This window comes from Protomyctophum parallelum, assembly GCF_964188405.1.
Source record: "Protomyctophum parallelum genome assembly, chromosome: 9".
NCBI classification, from domain to species: Eukaryota; Metazoa; Chordata; class Actinopteri; order Myctophiformes; family Myctophidae; genus Protomyctophum; species Protomyctophum parallelum.
The window spans coordinates 7,083,897-7,096,721 of record NC_139706.1 but is presented as its reverse complement, the minus strand read 5'-3'; the positions used below and the strand labels follow the sequence as shown (position 1 = coordinate 7,096,721).

The window sequence follows — 12,825 nt, the reverse complement described above, 5'->3', positions numbered from 1 at the left end:
CACAGCACAGGACAATAACTAGCTGGGCACCGGCCCGTGAAACACCTGTTTTGTTTTGTCTTTTCCTTTTTCAGTTTTATTTGACAGGAAACACATGCAGAATCAAATATAAGGATTGCTAGTCGTGTCATGGGATATGTGAAAACAGACTGTTTTTTTTTGTAATGTATGGCCCTTGGATTGCATTTGATTATTTCTTCCCCAATACGCTTTGTTTGGCATTCTTGTCTGGCGGTCCATCATCTACAGTGTTTTTGTACATTATGTAGAGTCAAATATCATGTTTGCTAGTCATGGGACATTTAGAAAACAGACTCTGATGGTCCCTCACCCTGTGCCTATAGCTGTGTGTTTGTGTTTACCCCATGGCGATGATTTGATTGGCTGAGCAATGTGTTTACCCCGTAGCCATGATTTGATTGGCTGAGCAATGTGTTTACCCCGTAGCCATGATTTGATTGGCTGAGCACGGCCTATAGCCAGCTTTCCGTGTGTACCACAGAATTGAGGATAAAACGTGAGGACAGAAAAGTGAGGACACCAATTGTGATTGGCCGGAATGTGATGATGAATGATGATGTATGACTTCACGCGAGTGTGATTTTTCTATTATGTCGAGTCGTGTCATGGAACAGAAAACAGATTTTCTGATTCGGTCTGATTGATGGTCTTCTTAAAGGGAATTTGTTTTGCAAAAAATATATGTTAATGACGTTTAGAAGATTTAGCATTCTTGTCTGACGCCCCCGGGCCCATGATGTCATGGACACTGGGCTCACTTACTTCCTGGACTATGTGTTGTCTCAGTAAGACAGCCCCTCCCCCTCTGATGTCACAGTAAGAGAGGCAGGGCATGGACCAGTAGAAGACCACTAGGGCTATAGCACATCAGCGAATCAGATCCATTCTCTCAAACACAACATCCCATAGCTCAGACAGTGCCCTCGCTGGAAGTCATAAAACTGGACAGACAAAACTGAGGCCTATTGAAACGTCTTCACGCTCTCTAACTCCGGGCGGCCGCCGGCGGCCTCTTCGCCCTGCAGGTTCTCCGGCGTCCACAGGCTCAGGTTGTCCCTCAGCAGCTGCATGATGAGAGCGCTGTCCTTGTAGGTGTCCGGGTTCAGGTTCGTGTTGTCGAGCTCGGCGATCGCCTCGTCGAACGCCGACTTGGCCAGGCTGGAGGCCTGCTCGGGCGCGTTGAGTATCTCGTAGTAGAACACGGAGAAGTTGAGCGCCAGGCCCAGCCGTATGGGGTGCGTCGGCTGCATGTCCTTCCGGCTGATGCCGAAGGCCTCCTGGTAGGCGCTCTGCGAGCTCTCCACCGTGCTCTTCTTGGCGTCGCCCTGGGCCACCTCCGACAGGTAGCGGTAGTAGTCGCCCTTCATCTTGAGGTAGAACACCTTGCTCTCGGGCAGTGTGGCGTTGGCGATGAGGAACGCGTCGAGCAGGCGCAGCACGTCGTCGCAGATGCGCCGCAGCTCCGCCTCGATCTTCTCCCGGTACTCGCGGACCATCTGCTGCTTCCTCTCGCCGCCGCCCTCGCCGCCCGAATCGGCAGCCTTCTGCTCGATGCTGGAGACGACGCGCCAGGCGGCGCGCCGCGCGCCCACCACGTTCTTGTAGGCGACGGAGAGCAGGTTGCGCTCCTCGTTGCTCAGCTCCTGGCCCTGCTCCGTCACCGCCTTCATGGCGGCCACCATGTCGTCGTAGCGCTGGGCCTGGTCGGCCAGCTTGGCCTTGTGAACCAGGTCGTCCCTGTTATCCATCTCTAGGACGATGGGGAGTAAAGTACGTCCTGCTCGCACTGTGTGCGCACACTTGGAATGTCGGGCCGGTACGAGTAACGGCTCTCACAGTTATGCTTCCTTTGAACTTCCACCCCGTAACTCTACGATCTGCTTTATATGGAGCGAATTCATCGACGGCGTGACGATATGCTCAACGTCATCTTGACGACGAGAGATGGCATATAGAGCTGAAGCTATGTTCTGCTTTTATTCGAGGCAACCAGTTACTCACCTTTGTACCTACGTATAGCACCAAGTCACTGTGCTTAATTAATTAAAGGCTTGTCTGGAATCGATCTCGGTTATAATATCGTGTCCAACTAAAAACGACCGATGGACCCAATCAGTGTATACACATATGGAATCATACGTCATACATGTCATGGATGGCAACAGCAGGACTCCAAAGTATAGAATAGAATAGACGCTATAGTATTTAGTACAAATAATACATTTCAATAAAACTTCCAAATGAATTGAAATTTTTAAGTGAGCAATGACTTACAGTGGTTTTCAAAGTCCAGTGTTCATTCAGCATTTGAGCCATAGACCACCATTTGAGATGTAGCCTGACTAGCCTCGCAGGCCCAAGACTCCCCGACGCCATTCTCATCTAAAGGGACACCAGCAAACACAGCGTTGAAATCTTTGAAAACACTGCATAGTATCCTCCCATCTCCATGCATGTAAGCAAAACGACGAATCCGCAAAACTTGTGACATCATGGCTCACGTGGGCTCACAAGTTCACAACGCATAATGTGTATTACATTGATGCAGAACCATATAGGTGTTGCCTGTTGCCTGGCTGTGATTGGTTGGCTGATTTGCTCGTTTACATATGATGTACATTTTACCTTCAATGTCAATGGAGTTTAATGTTAGGATTAGATTTACGTCATATTTAGCGGAATTATGGCCTAATTTCTCCGTTCATTGTCAAAGGCGAATCTTGAGACGTGTGGGGACAATATTTAGCCGACATTTGACCTGAATTCCCCTTTCATTGTCAATGGCAAATCTTGAGACGTGTGGGGACAAAAGCTGCTAGCGCCCCATGAACATCACACTTGTGTGAAGTGATCAGCGCTCTTACAGTATATCAATCATCAGCCAATGTTTGTGTTCACACAAACACACAAAGCTGGGCGTAGGAGGGGGTAGCGCCCCTCAAAACATTTTCTTGAGGGGCGCCTCCTATATATACAGCTTTTGTCCCCACACAATGTCCGCAACACAAACATTAATTGCCATTGACAATGGAGGGAAAGTTGACATGGTCTTGAGCCCCACACATCTCATCTCATTTGCCAACGACAATGAAAGGAGAAATTAGGTCAAAATGTCCTCCAAATAGGATACACATTTGTGGCAACACGCATTCTGATTGGCCAGTAAATTAGATGATGCATGATGATGTACGATGATAAGAGCGACACTCACTTCACACGGGTGTGATTTTTAATGTTTATTTTTCCTCATTAACGATTAATCATGAATGTGTTTTTGACAAATAACTTCTGTAAGCACTAAACACACATTTTATTGACAAGACACTGGTGCTAAAGGCACCAGAAATGTAGTTGTTTATTATATTTTAACATGAATTAAATTGAAGCAAAATAGCCAGCCAAATTAATTGTTGAGGGGAACTACAGTATGTCCAGCTTATAGTGTGTGTGTAAACACAGAGCAGTTAACACATGCAGGAACTGTACGACGACAACGCAGACCCTCATCAGGATATTAAAAATCACACCCGTGTGAAGTGAGAGGCGCTATATATACATATTTTATGACGTAATTATCAGACAAAACAAACATGGACAAAACAATGTCTGTCCATGTCAATGGTGTTTTTAACCTTTGTTTAAGGAAAATCTAACATTAAACCTGTATATAGGAGGGGCTAGCGACCCTCAAAAAACAAGACAGGCTATAGTTTAGTTTAGCAGGCATAATTGTGTAATATACAGTAATATACAGGGGTACATTACGGGACTTTACCTGAGTTTGTTGGTAAGTTTATCTGGAGTTTCCTGTCATAACCATATTTTATGTTTTTTGCGCAGTGTTGGGTTCTGCAGAGTCATATTGTGTGTGTATATATATAAGTCATATTGTGACTTAGCAACTGTTAACTTTTCAGGGTGGAAGTCCAGTCCAGTTCTCTTACAGTAGATTTTTCTTTACGATCCGTCCGAAAAAACGGTTAAAACGTTGCATCAGAGGCGCGCCATCTCAAGTGGACTTGAGATGGTCAAAATATGACTTTTTTTTGTGAGACAGCATTGACTGAAAGTGTAATATTCCAACAATATAATTCTTCTTGCTGGATGGGGGTCTGGGACAGTGCTTGAACATTCCTCACTGATCGGTACGAGAGACAGACACATTTACTGCCTTAGTTTCTTCGTGCTGGACGGAGACTGGGACATGCCTCGAAGCCTTCTCTTCCTGCTGCTCTCCTCGTGTTCCTCATAGCCATTCTCTCTGTCCGCCTCCCTGGCTTCCTCCTCCAGTTCGTCCCAGTCTTTACCTCTCTCCTCATCGCTGCTCAGAGAATCAGAATCGGACTCCGCGGAGTCCTCTGTTGTCTCCGATTCGTAGTCTTCGCTGGACTCCTCCTCTTCGTCCTCGTCAAACGTATCGTCCTCCTCTGACTCCTCTGCTCCGCTCTCCTCGTTCTCCTGGTCCAAGAAGGACCAGCCGCCCAGCTCAAAGAAGCCCTCGGGATCATCGACGATGGTCTTCATTATCTTGGTCCAGTTCAGAGACTGGATTCCTTCAGTGTACTTGATGTCACAGGAGTTGAGCCACTCTTTGATCGGGTCCAGAGAGTTGACAGGCACAGCGTTAATCATGGTGACCTTCCTGTTGTAATCCTTGTACACAAGGACCACGTCAAAGGTCTTCAGGTTGAACTGCACTCGCTCAAAGTGGACCAGCTCCAACTCGTCCAGGGCCACCACAAACGGCGGCCACTCGGTAACGTTGACCAACGTGCTGGACGTGGGCTGCAGGAGGGCGGTGCTCTTGAAGGTGACGCCCTGGAAGCCCAGGTCTCTGAAGGGCACCTCGAACTCCAGCTCGTCCTTGGTCAGCGCCTGGACCTTCTCGATGAAGTTACCGAAGACGGACTTGACCTTCTGCTTCATGTCACGCTCCATCTGTTCGGCGTAGAGTGCGTCGCGGTCATCGCCACCGCGGTCCTGCATGTGCTGGTGCTTGCCCAGGTCCGTGGTGATCTCGCCCACCTCCGTGTAGAACTGCACGTCCGTGTGCCGCTTCTTGCCGAACATGATTCCGTCCCGGAGGTGGAAGTGCAGTATGATGATCATCTCGCCATCGCAGGGCTGGAAGACGGCATGCTTGACGTTGGCATAGAGGATGTCCACCTTGTCGCCGCGCACCGACGTGAAGCGGAAGCCGTTGGCATGCGCCTCCAGCGAGCCCTGCATCCTCTTTTGGGCGATGTTGGGCCGGATGTAGAGGTCCTTGAGCTTGGGGTTGCTGCGGTTCAGGCTGACGACTAGCGAGTCCTGCGTGACCACACCCTCCTTCTCCTCCTCCTCTGCCTCGCGCGCCTTGTAGCGCTTCTGCACCTCCTTGATGAGGCGGCAGGCGTTCTGCAGGTTGGCAGAGGGGACCGACGAGTCTGTCTTCTTCAGGTTGGACGCACGGTACGTGAGCTGTTTGACGAAGGTGGCGTCGGGGTCCGGGAAGACGCCGCTGCCCTCGCGACGGCCCAGGCCGTTGCCGGGAACGTAGAAGTTCACCCTCAGGTACGTGAAGTCTCCCTCCACCGACGCGCTGATGCTCTTGACGGTGGTGATGTGGAAAGGCGTGGCGACGCCGAAGATGGGCACGATGACCGTCTCGGACTTCTTGTCGACGAAGATCTTCATGTCCCGGATGTCCCGCTCTCCTCGGGGCACTTCGGACACACTCCCGTACGACACGTCGGACTTCCTGACCTTCTGCGCCGGCGTCAGGTCTCCTCCCTTCTGCTCCGTCAGACGCCGCTTGGCTTCCTCGTTCACCCGAGTGGCCAGCTCCTTCTGGTGGGCCCGTCTCTTCTGATCGTTGGACATCATCTCGCTCGCCGCGCGACCGTCATCGGTCAGCAGGGCGGCGCGGCTGCGTGTTCTGCTGCGCGTTGGCAGTGCCTCGGCATCCGCGTCCTCGTCGTCTTCGCTTTCGTTTTCCTCGTCGTCGTCCTTGTGAAAGATGGCCACGTTCTTGATCTTCTTCTTCGCTTGCGTCAGCACCGTGGCCGTCTCCTCCCTGTTGATCTTCACTGTGTCGCCGATAAACAAGGCATATTTATTCCCCTCTTTGTCCCTCAGGTCCTCAAATCCCAAACAGACGCTCAGCACCATTCCTGTCTTTAGTCGGTACTGGTTTTTGCCATTCAGTATCAAGGAGGACTCCCTGAACTCTATTCCAGTGGAAAAACCGAGTTTTTTGGTAAGTTTGGGCACGAGGTCCGACCTCTCTTTCTTAACGTACTCTAGGACGGTGTTGTAAGCGTCGCAGAATTTCACCCCGTGTTTGAGTTCCATCAGGAGTTTCTCCTCTACCTGCAGCAGGAAATTGTAGTTGTTCTGCATTCCTTGCGCGGGGTCCACCATCAGCGTACGCACCAGGTTGGAACAGTAGGATTTGTAGCGCACGCCCATGGCACACGTGATGGCTCCAAAGTAGTGCATGTGGTTCTCATCGCTGACAATGTTGAACTTCAGACTGTAGTTCCCTCCGCTCTGGATGATTGGCGCATAGCACATCTTCACCAAGGATGGGTCTGCACCTCCCAGGTACTTACTTTCCTCTATGGCCTTCTCCACATACTCCGCCAGCTTACTGTGACACACCTCCTCGCCTTTATCGACAATCTCCATCGCTCGCTCCTTGAAGAACTTGGAGTAGACGTCGCTGGTGATCGCTGCGGCTTTTCTCATCAGCGTCAGCTCGCCGTCCTCCTTCACTGCCATGGTGTAGGCAACTACCGCGCTGACGTCCACGGTCTGCAGTCCCTCTGCAGCGATGGTGTCATTCCAGCTCCTGATGAACTCCCCGGGGGACTTGTCCTTGCTGAAGACGCCCACCGTCCTCCCCTCCGCGCTGTCTCTGATGGCCTCGATCATCTGGTCGAAGTTGGCCTCGTTGCTCCCGTTCTTTTCCCTGGTGAGCAGTGTGACGGCCGGAAGTCCGTTGACGTTCTCGTTGTCCTCGGCGGCGGCCACCTGCTTCAGGAACTCCACCTTCTTTCTACTGGCCAGGAAGATGATTTTGGCTCGACAGAAAACCATGACGGTGTCCGTCAACTCGAAGCCAAACAGCCATGTCTGTAGAGCTGTGGATTTGGCGTACACGATGGTGTCGTCCGGCGCTCCGACGGAAACCGCGATAGCTCCCACTTTGGCAAAATCCTCTCCTTTCGTCCAGCTGCTGTATAGACGCTTGATCCGGCGGTAGTACGCCTCCTTGTCAAGGTTTTGCACCATTGCTTTTTCTTTTGCTTCACTCTGTAGATGCTGGCCCCATTAGTGAGGTTTTAAGCTAACCAGGCTCGAAGCTCACATAATAACTATGATGTCACTATGACGTAAGCCATGCCCAAATATGGTGTTCCTTATCAGACTTGGTGCAAGTCCAAATATGGAGTCCAGGTGCATCAAAGTTCTAATGAAATCACGGGTGTGATTTTTCTTAGTGTTGTTAAGTGCTCATTGTATCTCTCTCAACGGCCCTGTGTACCACCTGTTTTGAATTTGCACATAATGCAGGAAGCTCCAAACTCCAACACTTAGAAAGATATCACCTGCAAGGAATTTATTGACAGAAAGTAGCTCAAGTTTTTTTTGTTGTTGTTATCAAATGTTTTTTATTAAGAAAAATCACAATAAAACATGTTAACATCATGAATGAAATAAAGAAAACAAAACACATAAAAATAACACATAACAGCAAAAGAAAGGAACACAAAAACAAACAATCCCACCCACCCCTCCCCCCGGGACCAAAGATGCCACAAAATGTCAGGACTCCAATCACTGTACAATGGGGAAAAATAAATAATGACTAATAATGACTAAATCATGTCCTTAACCAAATCTGCAATACCAGACCAAATATCAATGTTTTAGTAGCTCATAAGTTATAACATATATCTTTATGAAACAAACAAACAAAGCTTTTCATAACTGCAATGTTGATGAGTTTGACATCTTTTAATACAATAAGATAGGACTTTTCTGTTTGGATGTATGTGCTGTCAATGGCAAATTGCGGCTGGTTGCCATGCACTCTGCCATTAACTTAAAGGTAAGATGGACATGGTTTGCATGAGGTAAATTGGATCTCATCTTCATGCGGCCAGTCTGTGACGCCAGTCGTCTGTGATGTGTCTGATGATTCATGACTCCATATTTGGGCAAGGCTTCAACACAGGCAAGTAGCTGAGCGACGTTCACATCCTCTATTGACGGCTTGGCTCTGAAAGGCGTCAGCTAAATAGGATGATAAGCAATTGAATAAGTAAAATTAATTGATGATGTCATATAATATGTGTGTGTCATGTAGTACTTTTTGAGGGGCGCTATGCCTGAGTTTGTGTGTAGCCCATAGCGATGATTTGATTGGCTGAGCAATGTACGTAATATTGAGGATAAAAAGTGAAGAAAGAAAATTGAGGACGCCAATTGTGATTGGCTAGAATGTGATTCTGATTATGTATGATGATGTATGATAAGAGCGCCGAGATTTGTAACCCGCAGTACGGGTGATTTGTGACCTGCAGCACGGGTGATTTGTAACCCGCAGCATGGGTGATTTGTAACCCGCAGCACGGGTGATTTGTAACCCGCAGCACGGGTGATTTGTAACCTGCAGCACGGGTGATTTGTAACCCACAGCACGGGTGATTTGTAACCTGCAGCACGGGTGATTTGTAACCTGCAGCACGGGTGATTTGTAACCCGCAGCACGGGTGATTTGTAACCTGCAGCACGGGTGATTTGTAACCCGCAGCACGGGTGATTTGTAACCTGCAGCACGGGTGATTTGTAACCCGCAGCACGGGTGATTTGTAACCCGCAGCACGGGTGATTTGTAACCCGCAGCACGGGTGATTTGTAACCCGCAGCACGGGTGATTTGTAAACCGCAGCACGGGTGATTTGTAACCCGCAGCACGGGTGATTTGTAACCCGCAGTACGGGTGATTTGTAACCCGCAGCACGGGTGATTTGTAACCCACAGCACGGGTGATTTGTAACCCACAGCACGGGTGATTTGTAACCCACAGCACGGGTGATTTGTAACCCGCAGCACAGGTGATTTGTAACCCACAGTACGGGTGATTTGTAACCCACAGCACGGGTGATTTGTAACCCACAGCATGTGTGATTTGTAACCCACAGCACGGGGGATTTGATTTGATTCGATCAGGTCCACTTCAATCGGAACAGAGACTACCTTCCCATGCGGCCCTGGGAACGGTTGGGTGATCCGCTCCGGGGAACGATACGTATAGCAATCACACTGACCACAACAGCGCTTCTACCTCTTTGTTTGTAGAGGTCTAGGGTTAACACAGAGCGGTGCCCGTTGGGCACAGGCCTACTTGGAAGGATGCAAGTTGGAAATGAATGCCCCACCCAGTTATGTCTGTGTCCCTTTTATGCCCATATATGAAGTTCTTTGTCAGGCATGCCCAAATATGGAAATGTCGGGGCTCTCGGACGGGTCCGTGGACCGACCGCTCTCCAGGCAGGTTTGGATCAGGGCTTTGCCATCCTCGCTGTTGATTACGGGCTGGAACATGGGGGTGGACCATTTGTGGACAAGTCCCGTCTCGCTGCACGCCAGCACGAGAACCTGGCTCCCCGTCAGCGTGGCAAGCTCGTTGGCCTTCTTTATGACGTACTTCTTCCGCTTGCTGAAGGTCGTCCGGCGCCTAAACCTGTCCTGGATGAAATCTATGTCTATCTTCACACGCCCGCGCGTCATCTTGGGTTTCACCCGAGGGAACGCCGCCGCCTCCCCTCCTCCTCCTCCTCCTCTCTCGTGCTCCGTCGCGCGACGCCAGCTGTCCCCGGTCGGACCCATGCCGGGGTCATCCGCTGTCGTCTTGTTTAGCGGGGAGGTCACGCTCTCGACGGCTCCTGGACCGTGACCCATGGCGCCCTTCGAAACAGACCCCTTTCCTGACACTGCCGATGATTCAGGCTGACTCGACATCCTTTTATTGACACGGGGGTATTCTAAACGTCTTCTGTTCTCCTTTTATGCTCTGTTGCCTGCTTTGGCGTGTCGCTCGTCCTCGTATATGTCCTCTACTCGTCTCTGACACGTGGACTGCTGTGAAGTGACCTTGTATGGACCACGTCATGTCACCTCTACATATATGGTTGTGTGACACGCGTGACCAAGCAACCAACGACGCATGGCGTGACGTCACACAATAAACAAACCACAATGGTGGATGGGTGGGCCTGCAGGCACTATGAAGCGGATTGTTTGTTCACCACCATTACTTCTTTCTTTGGCAAAGCATCACCGTGGAAAGGGGGCTATAATTAACAAAGCTCAGTCTTTGAACAATCCATTGAACTTGCCATTGTAGCCTGCCTAGGCTAAGAGCATTGGTTTCTCTTAAACACAGCAAGGTTGACAACACAGATCATTCTACTGAAGGTTTGACACGTCTTCTCTCCTCTTCCTCTCCTAGTTGTTATATCATCTCCGTTGTCTCCAAGAGGCTGCTGCATGTGACTCTGCTTCTCTGTGCTGTGATAGCTCTGACATCAGGTGAGAGAGAGAGAGACTAAACTAATTTTGCCATTTTTTACTATTTAAAAAAAAAACCTTTTAAAATAATTCAAATAGCCGATCTACAAGCTCACAATGTCTCGATGTAGATCGTCTAGTTGAACTATTTTAAAATGATTTTCAAAATAGTAAAAAATGGCAAAATAAGTGATAAGGGATAAGGGTGGTGTGTGTGTGTGTGTGTGTGTGTGTGTGTGTGTGTGTGTGTGTGTGTGTGTGTGTGCGTGCGTGCGTGCGTGCGTGCGTGCGTGCGTGCGTGCGTGCGTGCGTGTATTATTGCTTATCTTACCTCTTTATATCCTCTGTAGCTCAACTGTTTGGCCCTGTGTGGAAACGTTGTGTTTTGTATATTTGTGTCTTTAACCCTAGAACACTTTTGTCAAACCATCCCAAAACCCAGGTATATTTACCCAACTCGAGCGGGGCCCGTTGGGCACTGGCCTACTTGGAACGATGCAAGTTGGACATGCATGTTATTATGTCTGTGTCGCTTTTATGCCCATATATGGAGTTCTTTGTCAGGCATGCCCAAATATGGAGTCTATGCAGATGTCAGAACATCATGTGATATCAGAACAGTCCCATATATGTGGAGATATTGTATATATGGCTGATCAGGTCCAGAGCCCGGGCAGAGGCTTTTGTGCTGGTTCTGGACAACGGTGCATGTATCCGACAGACTCAACACCAGGCACTGCACTCCCTGCGGTGGTGTGGAACGCGTGTGTCGAATTTGAAGTCGATGGGGCGAACGGTTCCCGAGTTGCATGGATGCACATGGTGGTGCATTTATAGTTAGATGGAATATATTCCATACAAAATATTTACAGCAAGAAGTACAGCAATGCATTGGACATTTGAGGTATACTCTTATATAATATTTCAACATGAAATTCCACAAAAAAAAGGAAAGAAATGAAAATAGCTATCATGGGGGTGAAAACAAATCAGTGACAAATGTGGGTATTATTATTTAACAATATTCCAAATATATATTTTTTTTTTTCACTGGTCCCAAAATCACTAAACCCGGTCACTGAAAAAATAATTGGGCAGGGAAACAATAACCTGACCGGACACAGATTGCGGCAGTATTGAGTTCACCAGTTCCCTCCTCCTGAATGCAAATGTTGTCCAGCAGGGGGAGTGGTTTCACCAGGCTGAAACAAAGCTATATCTTCTATAATGTCACTGAGCATCATACTGGAAGACCCACAAAATAATATAATTGTCCAGGTCAATTGTCACGTCAAGGATCCCCAAATTGATCCCCATTTGAAAAGATATGCCTGCAGGGACCCCCATAAGAGAAGATTTTTACGGCTCTAGCAGTGATTCTAATCCTGTTTAATTTCAAGGACCCCCAGTTTGATGTGCATTAGGCAGGCTACACGGATCCCCATTTAATGGCATTTCTATCTCTGGGACCCCCAATTTATATTGTAATCACTGTTAGTTTTACTCTGAGAGTGTAGCCTACAAATGGAACCAAATGGAGCCGTTAGGGTCCATTTGGTTCCATTTGTACACTCAGTTACAGATCCATGGGTCCATTTTGGTTCCTAATTATCCATCATAGCTGGGGGACCCCCTGGAACTCCCTGAAGGACCCCTGGGGTCCCCGGACCCCACTTTGGGAACCTCTGATGTACACACACTTTCATTTCATTTCATTTCAACCTTTATTTAGTTCTCGGATAACACACCGAGGGCTGGGACCCTCTTTTGCAGCGGTGCCGAGATTACAAATTATAAATTAATAAATATGAATATGATTCATGAATAAAAAGACATGGCCTAAGCCCTAAATTGGTTATGTCCGATTGAAAGTGTCGTGTAAATTCAACAAGTACACTCATCTAAACTGGACTAAAATAGACAAAGTAACGAAGAGTATAGACGGTAAACTCTTAGACGGTCGGATGAGGAAAATCACGCAGAGAGAGGTGAACTGAAGATCCATCGATGTATTTATTTGCAGTAAGTCAGACAAAGACAGAGGGCTTTCCGCGGCCCTTGAGTTGAGCCGCGGAGCCCAGAGCACATGACCGTACGGTCACACTGCCCCCAACAAGACTACCTCAACATTGTATTTACAGACATATATATAGTTTACATCAAACAGTTGAGTTCTGGGAGGGGTTGGGATTTAACATAAAGATCAACAACGTGCATAGGAATAGCAGATGGCTGCTACGTGTG

At 48.6% G+C, this 12,825-nt stretch overlaps 2 protein-coding genes and 1 long non-coding RNA gene across 3 annotated transcripts in view; all 3 read right to left on the bottom strand.

Annotated features, from left to right (window-relative positions):
• Positions 1-983: 983 nt before the first annotated feature.
• On the bottom strand, positions 984-1,769 carry LOC310863981 (14-3-3 protein beta/alpha-1-like; the record flags this gene model as incomplete). Its single annotated transcript, XM_083772514.1, has 1 exon — positions 984-1,769. One exon carries the CDS (start codon positions 1,767-1,769, stop codon positions 984-986), a length of 786 nt encoding a protein of 261 aa, XP_083628640.1.
• Positions 1,770-4,185: 2,416 nt separating this feature from the next.
• LOC310863980 (FACT complex subunit SPT16-like) lies at positions 4,186-7,296 on the bottom strand (the record flags this gene model as incomplete). The annotated part of the gene is made up of 1 exon (XM_083772513.1): positions 4,186-7,296. The coding sequence occupies one exon, from the start codon at positions 7,294-7,296 to the stop codon at positions 4,186-4,188; it is 3,111 nt and encodes a 1,036-aa protein (XP_083628639.1).
• Positions 7,297-10,606: 3,310 nt separating this feature from the next.
• Positions 10,607-12,825, bottom strand: part of LOC310864853 — a 26,455-nt gene continuing 24,236 nt past the window's right edge. Inside the window, exon 3 of the long non-coding RNA XR_014569767.1 lies at positions 10,607-10,618. This is a non-coding gene — a long non-coding RNA (uncharacterized lncRNA). The remainder of the gene's footprint in view (positions 10,619-12,825) is intronic.